General features: G+C 37.6%; 1 protein-coding gene across 1 annotated transcript in view; it reads right to left on the minus strand.

Annotated features, from left to right (window-relative positions):
* The window catches only part of LOC110383138 (scavenger receptor class B member 1), a 113,024-nt gene that overhangs the window by 13,334 nt on the left and 83,524 nt on the right, over positions 1 to 16,166 (minus strand). The window contains exons 3-8 of the mRNA XM_064042599.1: positions 10,492 to 10,583; positions 9,345 to 9,505; positions 2,656 to 2,794; positions 1,276 to 1,403; positions 836 to 920; positions 164 to 297 (exon numbers count right to left, since the gene is read on the minus strand). Coding sequence (XP_063898669.1) covers positions 164 to 297; positions 836 to 920; positions 1,276 to 1,403; positions 2,656 to 2,794; positions 9,345 to 9,505; positions 10,492 to 10,583 — 739 coding nt within the window. The remainder of the gene's footprint in view (positions 1 to 163; positions 298 to 835; positions 921 to 1,275; positions 1,404 to 2,655; positions 2,795 to 9,344; positions 9,506 to 10,491; positions 10,584 to 16,166) is intronic.

A 16,166-nucleotide genomic window follows, 5' to 3' on the forward strand; every position in this document is an offset into this window, starting at 1 on the left:
CGTGCAATCCGAAACACGGAAGAACTCGATATTACCAGATGGTATCCCAACCAAGTGCTGCTTAACCTTATGATTGATCGATCTTCGGCTTTGATTTAGCCACGAGCCATATCAAACCTACCAGGACGCCAGTATCATTAGGTGCTATGGTGTTGAAACTCACCGTATATCATTGCAAGGCCGGTCTTTCCAGTGAGGTAGATGGTCCAGTCCGTTGATCTTGTCCATGTAGCCGAACCTATCCATCTGATTCTGTCCCGTGTACATCGTGGATACCTCGTCTAAGGTGCCGTTTCTCTGTGGACGAGAAGAATGTCTTTATTCCGAAATAGGTACTTAATTTTATAGTCGTTATATGTATTATGTTATAAGATACGATAAAGTATATACGTTATACATAACACTTGATAGTCAGACAGTCTTTTAACAGTTATGTATATGGACTATCAAAAGTGTCAAAATATGGACTCAAAGGCCGAAATATGCACAATTGGCGATATCCTACTCAGAGAAGTATCGTCGTATTCGAAAGTGCGAAGTAAAACCTCCTATATAAATGCGAAAGATTGTATGTAGATACATATAGGTGCATGTTTGTGCCCTTTTTTAGCAGAAAAGCTAACGGAATGGATTTGATGAAACTAGGCATATATAATAATACAGCTTATAACAGAAGAATATTATTGGTAGGCAATTTTTATCCATGTGCGGGAAGTAGTACCTACTCTCGAAACTCGGGTGTAACTACTGGCAGAATCTAGTATGTAAGACGGAATAAAATAAATCATGATTGTTGTTACTGCTGTTTAAACTTCAGTTATAAAATTATACTTACAGCTAGAAGCAATCCCATCTGGCTGTTAGGTCTCTTTCCCTTGGGGTAGAAATAGTGAGCCAGTGTCACTAGTGGATCATTGTAACTGAAAACATGAAAATATTCCTCAATTAATCAATTATTATAAAAAGGGGCAAAAACTTGCGTATTGAATAAAGGGAAATTAGAGTAGATGATATTTATAGGTAAGCAAGTATATATATTGACGTCGACTTTTATCCTCAATATTCTTTCTTGTTCTACAATTTTAATGTTACTCAAATCTATTATGTCTCTACCATGCCACAGGACTACATAGTCCCGAATCCTTGCAAGACGAATGTGGGCACAAAGCCAATAAATACTCATACAATAATAAACATTGTAGCATGTTTAAGCAGGTGATAAAGTTCTCAAAAGTCTTCTCTTTCTTGGATCTTTTAACGATAATGATATCTTACCCAAACACCAGTTCCTCAGCAGTGACATGCACGAAGGGTTTAGCTCTATCTCGGTAGGTGATGGCCAGCCCGGAGACCAGCAGGTTGAACACCCAGCTTGCCAGGTTAGGAGAGAAGGAAGTCACTGTCTAGAAGGAAAGGAAAACAATTTATTTAAGCCAGTCAGGTTTTTTGGTCACTGAGAAGATGAGGCTTTCTTCTGAGAAGTCCTCGACAAAATAGTTTTATTTAACCGACTCCAAAAAAGTCTTTCTTGTCTTTCTTTGTCATATCTAAGTCGAAAGGATAAAAAGAAGTAGGTAGAAGATACAATTTTACAATAAACTCAAAAGTACATAAGTAAAAAAATCCTCCACGCTTAAAACACACTGCTACCGCACATTTTTTACCATCTTTCAATGTACGCTTTTAGCATCCATACACGCATCTTCTGAGGTGAAGAAGACTGTAATTTATTCTTTATTGCATATGTCGGCGTCAGGATCTGACATCGTTAAATAAAACAAAGAGGTCTTCACACAATCACTTGGTTTATTCCAATTAACACAATATTAGGCACTACAATTATTTATCACGAATTTGTGGGAGGTGTGCACTCGGCAACGGTCGGCGAACGAATGACCCGAGTCGCGCGCGCGCGCCGCTTTATATAAGGTCCACCGTTGACAGATCGACGGTTGACAGATCGACGGTTGACACATCGACGGTGGCGCCGTCACATACATCATACAGCATTTTGACACAGAATACATGCAGTTTATGTACAGCGGCAAGTTTAAAATCAGTTTTATATGAGACTGACTGTTTTTTCGCAGTTTTATCCACGTCTCGGACACTTCTCATGCCCGAACAAAATATAGACCATTTTATTAGTTGATAGTGTAGCTTCCAACAGTGAAAGAATTTTTCAAATCAGTTTAATAGTTTCAGAGCCTTTAGGGTGCAAACAAACAACGAAATGTTTCCTCTTTAATAGCTTTTGCCCGCGACTTCGTCCGCGTGGAATAGTGACTTCCGGCAGATTTTTGGTTTGACCAATAGATGGCGCTATATGTCCGGAATAAATTTTATTTTTTATTTTTATATTTTTTTGTAATAAAAACTATCCTATGTCCTTTCTCAAGTTTCAAACTATGTCTGTACCAAATTTCACACAAATCGGTTCAGTAGTTTAGGCGTGAAGAAAAGACAGACAGACAGACAGACAGAGTTACTTTCGCATTTATAATATTAGTTTGGATTTTACGCGGGGATAGTGTAGCTTCTAACAGTGAAATAAGTTTTCAAATCAGTTCAGTACTTTCAGAGCTTTTAGGGTCCAAAAAAAGGTTCCTCTTTATTATGTATATTAGTATAGAATAATAGATTAAGTTTACTTACCAGCAAAGGAATATTAGGCACAACCAGCTTCTGATTCTTATCGACGGACATTTCAGGTACGAAGCGCAATATCTTGTTGTGTTGGTAGGTCACCGTGTCGTTGTCATGGAACTTTATGTTTACTTTCTCCATGTCTTCTCTGGAACAGAAGAGATTTATTTATTTATTAAAAAATACATACATACAGGTTATGTTTATAGGAAGTTTACAAACAGACACGAATTAAAAGTGAACAGAAGGTTAAAGTTCAAGAAACTAACCTTAGGTATACAAAAAATATTATATTTATTTATATTAAGGAAACGTGGTTTTCTACAATATTCAGATATGATTATGTACGTTAAGTAGGCTATCCAAAACTGTAAGAATTTTTAAATCAGACCAGTATCCTGAGAAACAGACAAAACTTAGCTTTTTTTTATTTTATTTTTTTTTCAGGCAACTTTGTCCCATATAAAGTATTGATATATTTTGAAACATAATTAAATTCTATTTTCTAGCACACGTATACCTAGGTATATATATAAAAATATATCCCGGATCCCTAAATTGTCATCACAGTTATATCATACGAAAATTGAATATAATACTTAAAAAACACAGTATTTTCGACCCTAATTAACCTTCTCATATTAAATTATATTCAAGAACATCGCGATAACGCCGGCCATTTTTAAATTGCTTGACAGTCACAAACGCATTTCTTGGTAATAAAACACTAGCTTCTGCCAGCGGTTTCACCCGCGTCTCGTGGGAACTACTGCCCGTACCGGGATAAAATATAGCCTATGTTACTCGGGAAGAGTGTAGCTTTACAACAGTGAAAGAATTTTCCAAATGGGTTTTGTAGTTTCGGAGCCTTTGGGTGTACAGACAAACACGATATTTTAAATTGCTTGACAGTCAACGCATTGCTTGGTTTTGATTAGGATTTTAGTGAATAGGGTATGTAAAGTTTGGTTGCATTGGTAAGGTTTTTAATAGTAAATATTAATTATTTTTCGCGAATTTTGCCGCTTTTATTGTTACATCTACAGGTAAGAAAATAAAGCCTAAATGGCTTTATAAGTTACTAAAATTATAGATAAAAGACGAATAGAAGAGTTTTGAAAATGAGTACAATACCGAAAAATATCCAGGGATGTCTTAACGGTCCGAGGGAACAAGTTTTCTTACTCGGACTTTAGACTGCCCTTGTGCCAAAGAATGGCATGAAAGCTGGACAGAAAGACAAACAGCCATAGTAATTTTCGCATTTACAATATTAGATAGGAAGGATAGCCTTTTCCCAACCGTGTTGGGGTCGGCTTCCAGTCTAACCGGATTCAGCTGAGTACCAGTGTGCCACAAGGAGCAACTGCCTATCTGGCCTCCTCAACCCTGTTACCAAACGGATTAATTACCAAACGTTATTTATTCCCAATTATTTTTAGATTTATTTTTTCAATAAAACTCCATCTAAAGATTACATTTCTTGAGACAAAACACACAGCTATCTCTTTCTTATCTACTCTATTATGCAGCTTATTACGCAAACATCTGAGTTTTGGAGAAAATTGCTCGTCAAACATTGACACACGATTTGTCAATGTGAATGGAGAAATATCACGGTAGTGTAGACTTTGAGGCTATTTTTACGTAGGTTGTTTTTGCTTTTATTTATAGTAATATTATGAAGTATGGAGTTCATTTGTTTTTATCTCAGGATTTAGAGTAGGTACCTGCCAGCCTAAAAAGTCGGCCGACAGTTAGCCCGATGATTTGCAAACAATTTTTTTTTAAGAAAATCTTGATTCCAATCAAATTTCAAATTCAGTCGGTCTGATACCGGCTAAATACCTGCCGTCTTACCACAAAAACTTTTAAACGTCAGTTTATGCCTTGTCTAAAAAAATGTCAAATTATGACGTTGACATATGGTTCATTTTGCAGACAAAATTTTATTAGACAAGTGTAAAACAGGGTTTAAAGTTTTTGTAGTAAGGCCCCTGATCTTTGTAATGTGCGTACTACCATTCATCTTTATACTGATTTATCAGCCCAAACAAACTATCGGCCGACAAAATTTTGCAGCTATTTTCTAGCTTGAAATAATGTAAAATAACAAAGACATTTAAATCGTTTTGGTAATTGATAAAAATCAACAAGATACATATGTTGGGGTCGGCTTCCAGTCTAAATGAATGCATCGGAATGCCAGTATTTAACATGATGCGACTATTTGGCCTCCTCAACCCAGTTTCCTGGGCAACCCAATACCCCTTGGTACGACTGCCAAAGATGTTCAAATTCACACCACCAGAACCATCCAATTTTGATGGATCCTCGCCATTATGATTGTCAAAGATGTACAAATGACAACCAGGATCCAAACTTTAGGATTTTTTTTCTATTTTTCAAGGTTACACACAGATTAAACATAAATTTAAAAAAAACTAACGGAAGACATGCGACCATCGATTAAAATTGAAGGTTTTCGGAAACTCCGTATTACTGTAAGGTCATTTTGTGGATGGGTGGCTGTGTCTGCTTCATTGACTCATGACCCTGGATGCGGGTCATAGGATATCGTGAATTAGTCACTAATGCTGTGATTTTGAGGTATTTTTATTTGATTTTGTGGCTTTCTCATTAAAAAACCCTTAATATTATCAGATAGTTTAAGTCAAGTTTTTACCTTATGTACCTATAACATTCGAAAATTGCCTCAGACGAAACCTTTTTAATTTTTTTAACGACGTCAAAAATCATCAAATGACCCCTCCCGCTGTGGGTTAGCAGCGGTGAGGGAGTGGCAGACTCTTACTGACTAAAAACCGTCGTGTTCCGTCGTAGGCCTTTTATGTACCAGTGCCAGGGTACTCAGACGAACCCTGAGAATTCGAACATTGCCGATTTCTCAGGGTTCCCATCATTAGATCCTGGTTCAAATCGGTTCGTGAATATACTAGAACAAACATAAAAAATAAAACGGATTATTATTTTACTGACAATCTTCTTCCTTTTGGGAAGTCTGTTAAAAATTGCTTTCGCCAGCGGTTCAACAGTGTCCCGTGTGAAATACTACGCACGTCCGGATAAAAAGTCTAGACTTCGTCGATAAATGGGCTATCAAAATCTGAAAGCGTTTTTCAGATCAGGCCAATAGTTCCTGACTTTAGTACGTATAAGCAAACTCTATAAGCTTTAAAATATTAGTATAGAGATATGTGTAGCTGAAAGATGTCACGTAGATATATATTAAATTACTTTAATTATTACCTGATCTTTGGATCCCATTAAACGAACCTTCAACCACTTCCTAGCCCTTCGAAATTAAGTTGACCTTCAAAAGTTCAAATTTTAAATTCTATTAAATCCGGCTTATTTATTTTCGAGGTTGTATTACAAAAACTATTTTCCCATCAAAATTAAATATGCTTAATTGATGTTTTGGTAATAATTTTTGACTATTAAGCGTTTTTGTGGACTCAAAATTCTTGTTAGAGAAGTTGAAAATTTAATTGTTTTTCTTTTGTTTAAAACATAAAATCGGGTTTCCACGCAAAAACTGGGCATTTCAATTAGGAGTCTGTCATTTGAACATCTTTGGCAGTCATTACGGGTAGTCAGAAGCCAGTAAGTCTGACACCAGTCTAACCAAGGGGTAGTGGGTTGCCCGGGTAACTGGGTTGAGGAGATCAGATAGGCAGTCGCTCCTTGTAAAGCACTGGTATTCAGCTGAATCCGGTTAGACTGGAAGCCGACCCCAACATAGTTGGGAAAAGGCTAGGATAGTGAAATGAAATAAAAATGTAATTAGGTTAGATTACGAGCTCGGCTATTTTTAGTATAATTATTAATTAAATACCAATTAATAGGTAATTTGAATTTAATGAAGGTCCTATTAATATTAAATTAATTTTAATTGGCTAATTAAGGGCGTTAGTTATGTGGGTTTTAGTTACGACCAAAAAGTACTGGGTCATAAGGTCAAAGTATATTAAGAACTGAATAGAATATCCGTCCAATTGAATGCAGCTCTTACGGCTAGTTTCTTCATCAAACATAAAAGTCAAAGTAATGTCTAAAGTAAAAGTAACGGTCAAATTCGTTTTTTCAAGGTTAAAGTAACAGCAAAACTAATACTAAAAGCGAATTTGACCGTTACTTTTACTTTAGACATTACTTTGGATTTTACTTTTGATGAAGAAATTGGTTATTAGAGTACAAACTACAAACTTTTAGTCGGCCAATAGTTTGTTTGGGCTCATAAATTAGTATGAAGATGAATAGTAGTACGCACATTACAAAGATCAGGTATTTGTCCGGTATCAAACCGGCTACGAACTTTGAGTGAATTCACTATATAAAAAAAACCTTGCACCGGGGCAACAGTCGCCCGAATGTTTAGTCTGTAGATCAATCGATCGATTTGGATGCAGTTTTATAGAAGAAAGCTGGACTTTATTTAACCAGAACTATCCGGAAAAAATTCTGGCCCGGTTTTAATATTTTTGTCAGTATTAGATAGCCCAGTTATTGAGAATCTGGGTACTCACTTAGCAGTGTAGCACGTAACGTATCAGATACGGTATCAAGTGAGTACGTAGGCACGAGCCCGCTGCGAGCCGCTCGCGCGTGGAGCGCTGTAAGCTCGCAGTGACCCGCCGAGTGGCGGTTTCACTGCGAACACAAAGGCGGCTCGCGGTGTGCTCGTGAGGACCGTGGACGAGCCGTACTCACTTGCAGGTTGATACCGTATCTGATACGTTACGTGCTACACTTCTAAGTGAGTACCCAGCTTATGAAGGCTTCTTTTTATCTGTGTGTGCATTTTTTTTTCACTCACCTACTATAATTTTTGTTTGTCTATGTGTCATACCTAAATGAATAATGCCTGTTTTCACCAACAATCTCTTATCGTTTCCCTAACTAAGTGTCACTTAGAATAAGGGCTCCCCCAATAATAAAGGTTATAGGGGACACTTAAACTTTGGTGAGAACGAAATTCGTAATTAGTGTTCCCTAAATGCTCTTAAGGGATCCCTAAATTTAGGTATTTGTTGGTGAAAATGGGCATAAATGTATTTTCTTTCTTTCTTTCAGAGTAGTTCTCATGGGATTTGGGTGAAACGGCTGACGGAAGCTTACTTAATCTAATTTATGAGAATTTCCACATAAAAAACCGGATAGTCATATCTGAGTCAGTAAAAAATAAACATACAAACTAACCAATATTTTCTGGTTTAAACTATTAGTAAGTTATTGTTAATCTTTATTCAATATAATATTATTTAAATAAATAGATGACCTAACTTTTTCAGAAGTTATCTCGCGTCATTGACCGCAAAAAAGTGTTACACAATTTTATGTATTTTCCGCCCAAGTTTACAGTGTATTTTAATTAAATTTTGAGGTAATTCTTAAAATATCATTACGTATTTCGGAAGTCACGATAAACACTAGGTCACGTCTTTTTTTTTAACGACGTCAAAATCATCAAATGACCCCTCCCGCTGTGGGTTAGCAGCGGTGAGGGAGTGTCAGACTCTTACTGACTAAAAACCGTCGTGTTCGTCGTAGGCCTTTTATGTACCAGGGCCGCGGTAACTCTTTCGAACAATCCCGCAGCCCATGTCACGTCTGTCATTTGAACATCTTTGGCAGTCGTTACGGGTAGTCAGAAGCCAGTTTTACCAAAGGGGTATTGGGTTGCTCGGGTAACTGGGTTGAGAAGGCCACATAGGCAGTCGCTCCTTGTGGCACGCTGGTACTCAGCTGTATCCGGTTAGACTGGAAGCCGACCCCAACATAGTTGGGATAGGGCTAAGCAGATGATAATTGCGGTAATTCCTCTAAGATATTATTACGTCAGAGATGGAATTATAATATATTGGTCACGGTTGTATTCTTATCTATTAGTGATAGATCAATAGAACTGTATGGTGACTATATTAGTGAGGTTTGGTAGGACATTCCCTGGTTTTTCGGTTTAGAGTTTGGACTTTGCTCCATGTTTTTTACTTGTGGTTTAGCCTGATTCTGTCATTATTTTTTAAGATGAGTAATAAGATTACACAACTTGTTAGGTCAAATTCGTAAAACTTCAGACACCCTTATTACTTATATCAATTTTTAATTAAATTGACCAAATTTTGAGAAAAAGCCTATTGCATTTTTTTTTTCTGTGCTAATCAGCTCAAAAACATTTATCAGAGTGCGCGAATTATGTCTCATCGAACGGAAAACCTTAAGTACTCGTAGTATATGTCAAGATATGTCTAAATTAAAAACGAAAACGTGCCTTAGGTACTCGTAGTATATGTCAAGATATGTCTAAATTACTCTATGATCTTACTTCAAAGAACGGGTTTGTTTGCTTTTTCACGCTCACCTGACATATACTGGTTTTGGTACCCTTTTGAAAATTCTTTCAATACTAGTTAGCACATTTGTCGAGGAAGGCTTCATGCTACTTTTTATCCGAATGCCCGAAGTAGTTCCTTCAGGAAGCAGGTGTAACCGCTGATGAAAACTAGTAATATTTTTAATCTGTAGAGTTTGCATATATTTAAATACGCGTTAATTTTAGGATACTAGTCCGATTTAAAATTTCAGTGTAAGATTACCTAATTACCTAGAAAGACTAGGACAGTTTTTATCGCGATGCACGAAGTAAAACCGCTCTTAAATATAAAAATACATACCGATAAACAAAAGGCCCCACTTCCACCAGCTTAGGTTTCTCCCCGTTCTCCAGGAACGCTTGAGGGTTGGTCACGTTGAAGATATACACCTTGGTCAGCCTGATCACGCCAGGTTTGTGCCAGTAGCTGTAGCTTAGAGAACCGTTCCAGAGCTTTAATTCCTGTAACAAAGAAACAATAATAAATAATACGGTAGTTGAGAACTAGTCATGACTTGTCAAAAATGTTTACTTACTTTTACTTTATGTGTAAAAAGAAAACGTTTGTTGTGTGGGAGCCTCATAAGTACGAATATCAACGACAACAGAAACCCCAGTTTTCTTAAATAATCTAGGTATTTACTACGTATAACGCGAAGAGTTGTTTTAAGAAAAACGTACTCTATAATATTTATTTTAGTTTTCGGTGGATTTTTGTTGTTATAGCGGCAATAAGAATAGGTACATATATCATGTTTAAAAAAGACTGTCCAACTGAAACAGTTTATGAGATTCAGCTTGGTGATAGACGGACAGCGAAGTCATATTAGGTAATCCTATCCTACTTAATATTATAAACGCGAAAGTTTGTATGTATGGATGTATGGATGTTTGTTACTCTTTCACGCAAAAACTACTGAATGGATTTTAATGAAACTTTACAATAATATAGCTTATACATCAGAATAACACATAGGCTACAATTTGTAAACATATTGTTCGAAATACTAAACCTGAAAGAAGAAAGAAAGAAAGAAAGAAAATCCATTTATTTCAAACACACGAATGACGCAAGAAACAATTAAATAAAGAAGGCACAAAACACAAACAATGAACACAAAGAAAAAAAAACGCTGCAATTGCGTCACTCGTGCGTGAAAGGGACAGCGCTCAGCATAAATGCTGTGTCTCGCGCACGCAGGCACGAGACAACAGCGCTGGTTTTCAGCGCTGACCCACCACGCGTCCTAGCCGGAACTACAGGACTTAAACCTGCGCAGACGAAGTCGCGGGCACCAGCTAGTAGGGCCCTATTTTACTTTTTGGGTACTAAACCCTAAAAACGATTTAAAGTATAATAAAATGTGAATATTTATGATATACTACACGTTAAAGTTTAATTACCAACAGAAGCATTCATTTTAAGATAATACAACTTATATACTCACCCTAAATATAATATAATCCAGCCAAGGCACGAAGGACAGTATAATTCCGAGTACAACAGTACCGATACTGAACATTATCACAGCGAGGCGACCTGAAACAAATGAAAAACAAACATATATAAGTTTAGCTTTACTAATATTGTTAAGCTATTGGTTTATTCAGCTATAAAAGAAAGTGCCACAATCATCTGACCAAGATGCTCTGTGGCCAATTATGATTGTAAAACTGAAAAGCTTGATTTGTTTACTTGAATATTGAACTGTCAATTGGTCCAATTGGAAAAAATCTTCCAGTGTTCGATAGCCGCTTTTTATCAAAGTAACTGGAAACAGCTGGTCATATTATTGGTCAACTAACTACCGTCAGTTGTTTCTATCGCGTCCTATTGGAACTACTTTGCATGCTCGGAAAGCCTACAGCCTCCCAAAAGAAATGAGTTATCTAAAACAAAGAATTTTTCAAATCGTTTCAGTAGTTCCTGAGATTTGCGTTTCTGATGTTTTGATAAATATCAAAAATGTATGACCTTTACTGCAAATGGGTCAAATAACGCTTGAATTTTGCTAAATAATTTGGTCAATAAAAACAGGCAAATCTAAAAAATACATATTTTTCGCCAATCATGACAGAAAATTACATTCCTCTGCATCGATCATAAAGTAAAGCAACGCTTGGCGCGGTCGGTATGTGGATGGGTGACCATCTTGTCATGACGAGTTCCTCCGTGTTTCGGAAGGCACTATAAATTGGTAGGTCCCGGCTGTCATTGTAACATCTTTGACAGTCGTTACGGGTAGTCAGAAGCCAGAAAGTCAGACAACCAGTTTTACCAACGGAATGTCCAGCTAACTGGGTTGAGAAGATCAGATAGGCAGTCGCTCCATATAGCACACTGGTACTCAGCTGCATCCGTTTAGACTAGAAGCTGACCCTTGCTCATTTGCTCAAAACTACCTTTAAATTGACGCATTAAACTTAATTACAAAGTTCATTGTGAACCTTAAAACGTGTCTCGATGTCATCAGCGATTAACCCCAAACCACGCCATTGAATAATTTCTCATACATAGGACTTCATAACAACTATTCAAGGAGGAAGGAATGATAGTGGAGTAGCCATAAGGAAGGTAGGTCAGGCGCCTTCTTGTAGGTCAAGCAGTTAGAGCACACTGCTGACTGAATAGTTGGCCCAATCAAAGAATCAAAAAAATAAAAAAAAATCAAAATTATCTTGATTCCAATCAAAGTTTTCAGTCGGTCTAACACCGGCTAAATACCTGATCTTTGTAATGTGCGTACTACCATTCAGCTTCATACTGATTTATGAGTCCAAACAAACTATCGGCTGACTAAAAGTTTGAAGTGTGTTCTTTGGCTTACTAGAACTAACGAGACATTCGGGTTCCTTGTCAAATCAAGACCAATCTTTGACAGATTGGTTTTGATTTGACAAGGAACCCGAACACGCTTTCTATGGAACCTAAAAATGTTCAAAATAAAATCACCAATCAATCAAAACCAATCTGTCAAAGATTGGTCTGATAGAAAGCGTGTAAGGGCGGAGCTAGTAACGTTCCTCGTCCCCCAAACACCCGCATGTTGTCGCGCTACTTTCTTAGTACATTTTGCGTTATGACATCTCTGCTAGTTTTTGTTCTCCACGACAATTTCTCACGTTGGACTTTACAATGGCAAGCATTGAGCAGGTCTGACCTTTTCTGACTTTTAGCGTCACATAATTGTTTCTTAGTAAACAAGTATAACGCCACTAATTATCTGTAGGATCAGCAGTCAAGGAAGTACTAGGTAATGTGTATTAAATACGTCATTTGTTTTAGGGTGCGGTTTTAGAGAGAAAGAAGTAGCGATTTTGTCAGAGTATTGTCAAACTCGCTTGAACCTAGAAGTTATAGCGGGGCCCAGCAGGGCCAGCGGGGCCCAGCAGGGCCAAGGCCTGCCGAGGCTGCGGGTTGTTCGAAAGAGATACCGCGGCCCTGGTACATAAAAGGCCTATGACACGACGGTTTTTAGTCAGTAAAAGTCAGACACTCCCTCATCGCTGCTAACCCACAGCGGGTCATTTGATGATTTTTGACGTCGGAAAAAAAAGCTAGAAGTTATAGTTTAACTGGTTGATAGGTTCCTGATAGGCTATCAGATACTTTAACAGTAACCTGTGAAACTCAGTAACTAGTGAGAGATATGACCACATCTCTAGGCATATTCACAGCGCGCGTGTTTCAACCACTGCTGACTACCTAGCAGCCTGCGACAAGTCTTCCAAATGTTTTAATTCTGTACTACGGTATATAACCACTGTTTAAAGTTACAGGAATTATAAGCAGTAAATAAGACATACTTAATAAACTGGTTGCCTAATAATAGCAGGCTTAAACATATGCTTCTTAAACTTTCAGGTTAGGTACCTATATGTATTATAAAACAAATTCCACTACGTCTGTCTATCTATTCATTATTCCTGAAAAACTGCTGCATGAATTTTCTTTTATTTTCCCTAATAGATTCAGTATTTATCAAGAAGGTTTAAGTACATATACCTACATACATATCCCCGTGCCTGGCCAAGGCAGGCTGCTGTTTTTTGAAAGAGATTTAACAAGCGACGAGCGTTTTTAAAATCGCTCCGCTCATACCCTATACTCCTAGCCTTAATAAAGATTTCTAGCATCTGAGGTGAGGGATCAATGTCGTGATAATTTGTGATAGATCGCCTATTACAATGGTAGTAATCATGGTATTCCCATAGTGGTTACCGTGAAATATAATGTTAATTATGATGATCGTTTATGAGAAGTAAGCTATGTGGAATAGGCAACTTTGTTTGTCAGTTTGTAAGGTTAATTGTAATCTTTTTTTATGAGACACTTTAGAGCGGGTAAAAATGAGAAATAGCCCGGCCGGCCCGGCCTGATGTTAGAACCACGAATTAAGATAAAACTACATGGTTGTAGAATCTTAAAAAATAGTAATTAAGTCATTTAATCGAACCAAAGTCACCGATATAGCCCACCGGATTAGCAAGTTGAAGTGGCAATGGGCAGGCCATATTGCTCGCAGAGCAGATGGCAGATGGGGCCGAAAAGTGCTGAAGTGGAGACCACTGACTAGCAAGCGCAGCGTAGGACATCAACCAACAAGGTGGACAGACGACGTTAAGGTAAAGGTCGCCGTCGACGCTGGATGCAGGTCGCTTACAACAGGTATCTGTGGAGATCTAAGAGGGAGGCCTATGTTCAGCAGTGGACGTCCTATGCCTGAGATGATGATGATGATGATGAAGTCATTTAATTATATTGGTCTGTGAGTGAAACGACTTATCTGTAAGATTTCTCTAGATCAACTTTGGTATACGATGTGTTAATAATGACAAACCAAATCATATTTAACTACTGCAAAAAAAACTGTATTATGGTCATCGCGTCTTATTTCAGCTTGCTTTTTTAGTATTTATTATCATCATCCTCCGAGCCTTTTCCCAAACTATGTTGGGGTCGGCTTCCAGTCTAACCGGATTCAGCTGAGTACCAGTGCTTTACAAGAAGCGACTGCCTATCTGGCCTCCCCAACCCAGCTACCCGGGCAACCCGATACCCCTTGGTTAGACTGGTGTCAGACCTACTGACTTCTGATTACCCGTAACGACTGCCAAGGATGTTCAATGACAGCCTATAGTATAGTATTTATTATAATAGCCTAAACAGCCTTTCAAGTAAACGCAATTTGGTTTCTTTAACATGGAAATCAGGACTTAGTTAACAGTAAGTAATAAATAAATCGATTAATTTAGTCCTGCGACTTTATTTCCTAAGATTAAGTTATTTATTTTTATCACCACTTAGTGGTGAATCTTCATACATTATGTATCAATTACTGTGTATTATTTTATGACGCTCGTTTTATTTCTTAAAACCAAGTTTCTGTTCATCCCTTGTTTGTAAGAGATTTCTGCGAAAAATTATAAATGTCTGAATCGGTTTTCATGAATATTTAGAGGAACCTATATTAAAGTTATATTATAGCATAGTAAGTGTATTCAATAACTTTATAGAGAATCGATCATAAGGATAAGCAACGCTTGCCTCGATCAGTCCGTGGGTGACCTATTGTCATGACGAGTTCCTCCGTGTTTCAGAAGGCACTATAAACTGGTGGGTCCCGGCTTTCATGTGAACATTTCTGGCAGTCGTTACGGGTAGTCAGAAGCCAGTAAGTCGGACAACCAGTCTTACTAAGTAACATAGTTTGAGGTGATCAGATAGGCAGTCGCTCCTTGTGGCACACTGGTACTCAACTGCATCCAGTTAGACTGGAAGCCGACCCCAACATAGTTGGGAAAAGGCTTGGCAGATGATGAAGTATTCAAGCCATATTGGCATTGTGTATCTTATTCTTGGATACGGATTTCTAATCACGAAGGAAACAGAAAATTACTGTGGCTATTAATATCTCCGATGTAAGTTATAGACTTCTAGCGTTAATCAGTTGACTAGCCCTTTCTTTTATAGCGATAAACTTCCGATATAAGGTAGTGCAAGTGTGACTAAAACTTATAATCCTTATTATAAGATTAAAGAAAGAAAAGGTTTTATTTTTAAATTAAATAAGGCTAAATAGTTAATCGTTTTTTGTTAGATAAATCTTATTAATATGGGAACCTACTGGATCGATTTGAAAAGTTCCTCCAGTGTTAGATAGCCGGATACTTTTTATCCGCATTCAAGGAGTAGCTCCCACGGGATGCTGTCGCAACCGTTGTCGGAATCTAGTATTACTAATATAGAATAATTATTACATATTCAACAAATTGTGTATTGCGTCAAAAAGTAGAGTCACATGTCTTTCTATTTCAACTGGAAGAGATTTCTTAAGAAATAAGCAGTGCCTGCCTTTATAGGTAACTAGCTTCCGCCAGCGTGGTGTGTTAATAAAAAGTAACCTATGTGTTAATCCAGGGTATCACCTATCCACATACCAAATTTCAACCAAATCGATCTAGCCGTTTTTGCGTGAAAGAATAACAAACTTACATCCATACATTCTCACAAACTTTCACATTTATAATATTAGTAGGAAGAAGGATTGATTGTTCTTTATTTTTACAGAAACTTTTAAAATAAATAAATACGTTTTGAAATCGCAGATCACCATGAATTAGACCACACGACCTCAGGTGCATTACTATATCGTAACCATTTAATTAATAATAAGACTTGGAGCTGTACTTAGTATTTCACGTGTTTAGAAACACACGTGAGAATAACTAGTTATTATAGCGCCTTTAATGACTGTTATACAAGTTACTATTGTTCTTAGTAAAACCAAATATATCGTCGTAAAGAAGTCGTGGTGGCCTAGTGAGTAAAGAACCAACCTCTCGAGTATAGTTATCGGCACGAATCTTGAGCTCTGACCTTCATCTGCGCAGAAGTGATTTATTAGCAAAGAACCAATCCCGAGTGCCGGCTATGACGCGATGCACTGCGGGCCAATCACCGCTTTAGCCCGCTCCCGCGCCACACTTCATACCACAAAAGGGACCCAATAAATTACTTCTGCGCATGTGAAGGTCAGAGCTCAAGATTCGTGCCGATAACTATATGAGGGTGTGGGCTCGATTCCAAGTCAGGCAAGTGCCAATGCAACTTTTCTAAGTT

Source organism: Helicoverpa armigera, chromosome 29 (genome assembly GCF_030705265.1).
Source record: "Helicoverpa armigera isolate CAAS_96S chromosome 29, ASM3070526v1, whole genome shotgun sequence".
NCBI classification, from domain to species: Eukaryota; Metazoa; Arthropoda; class Insecta; order Lepidoptera; family Noctuidae; genus Helicoverpa; species Helicoverpa armigera.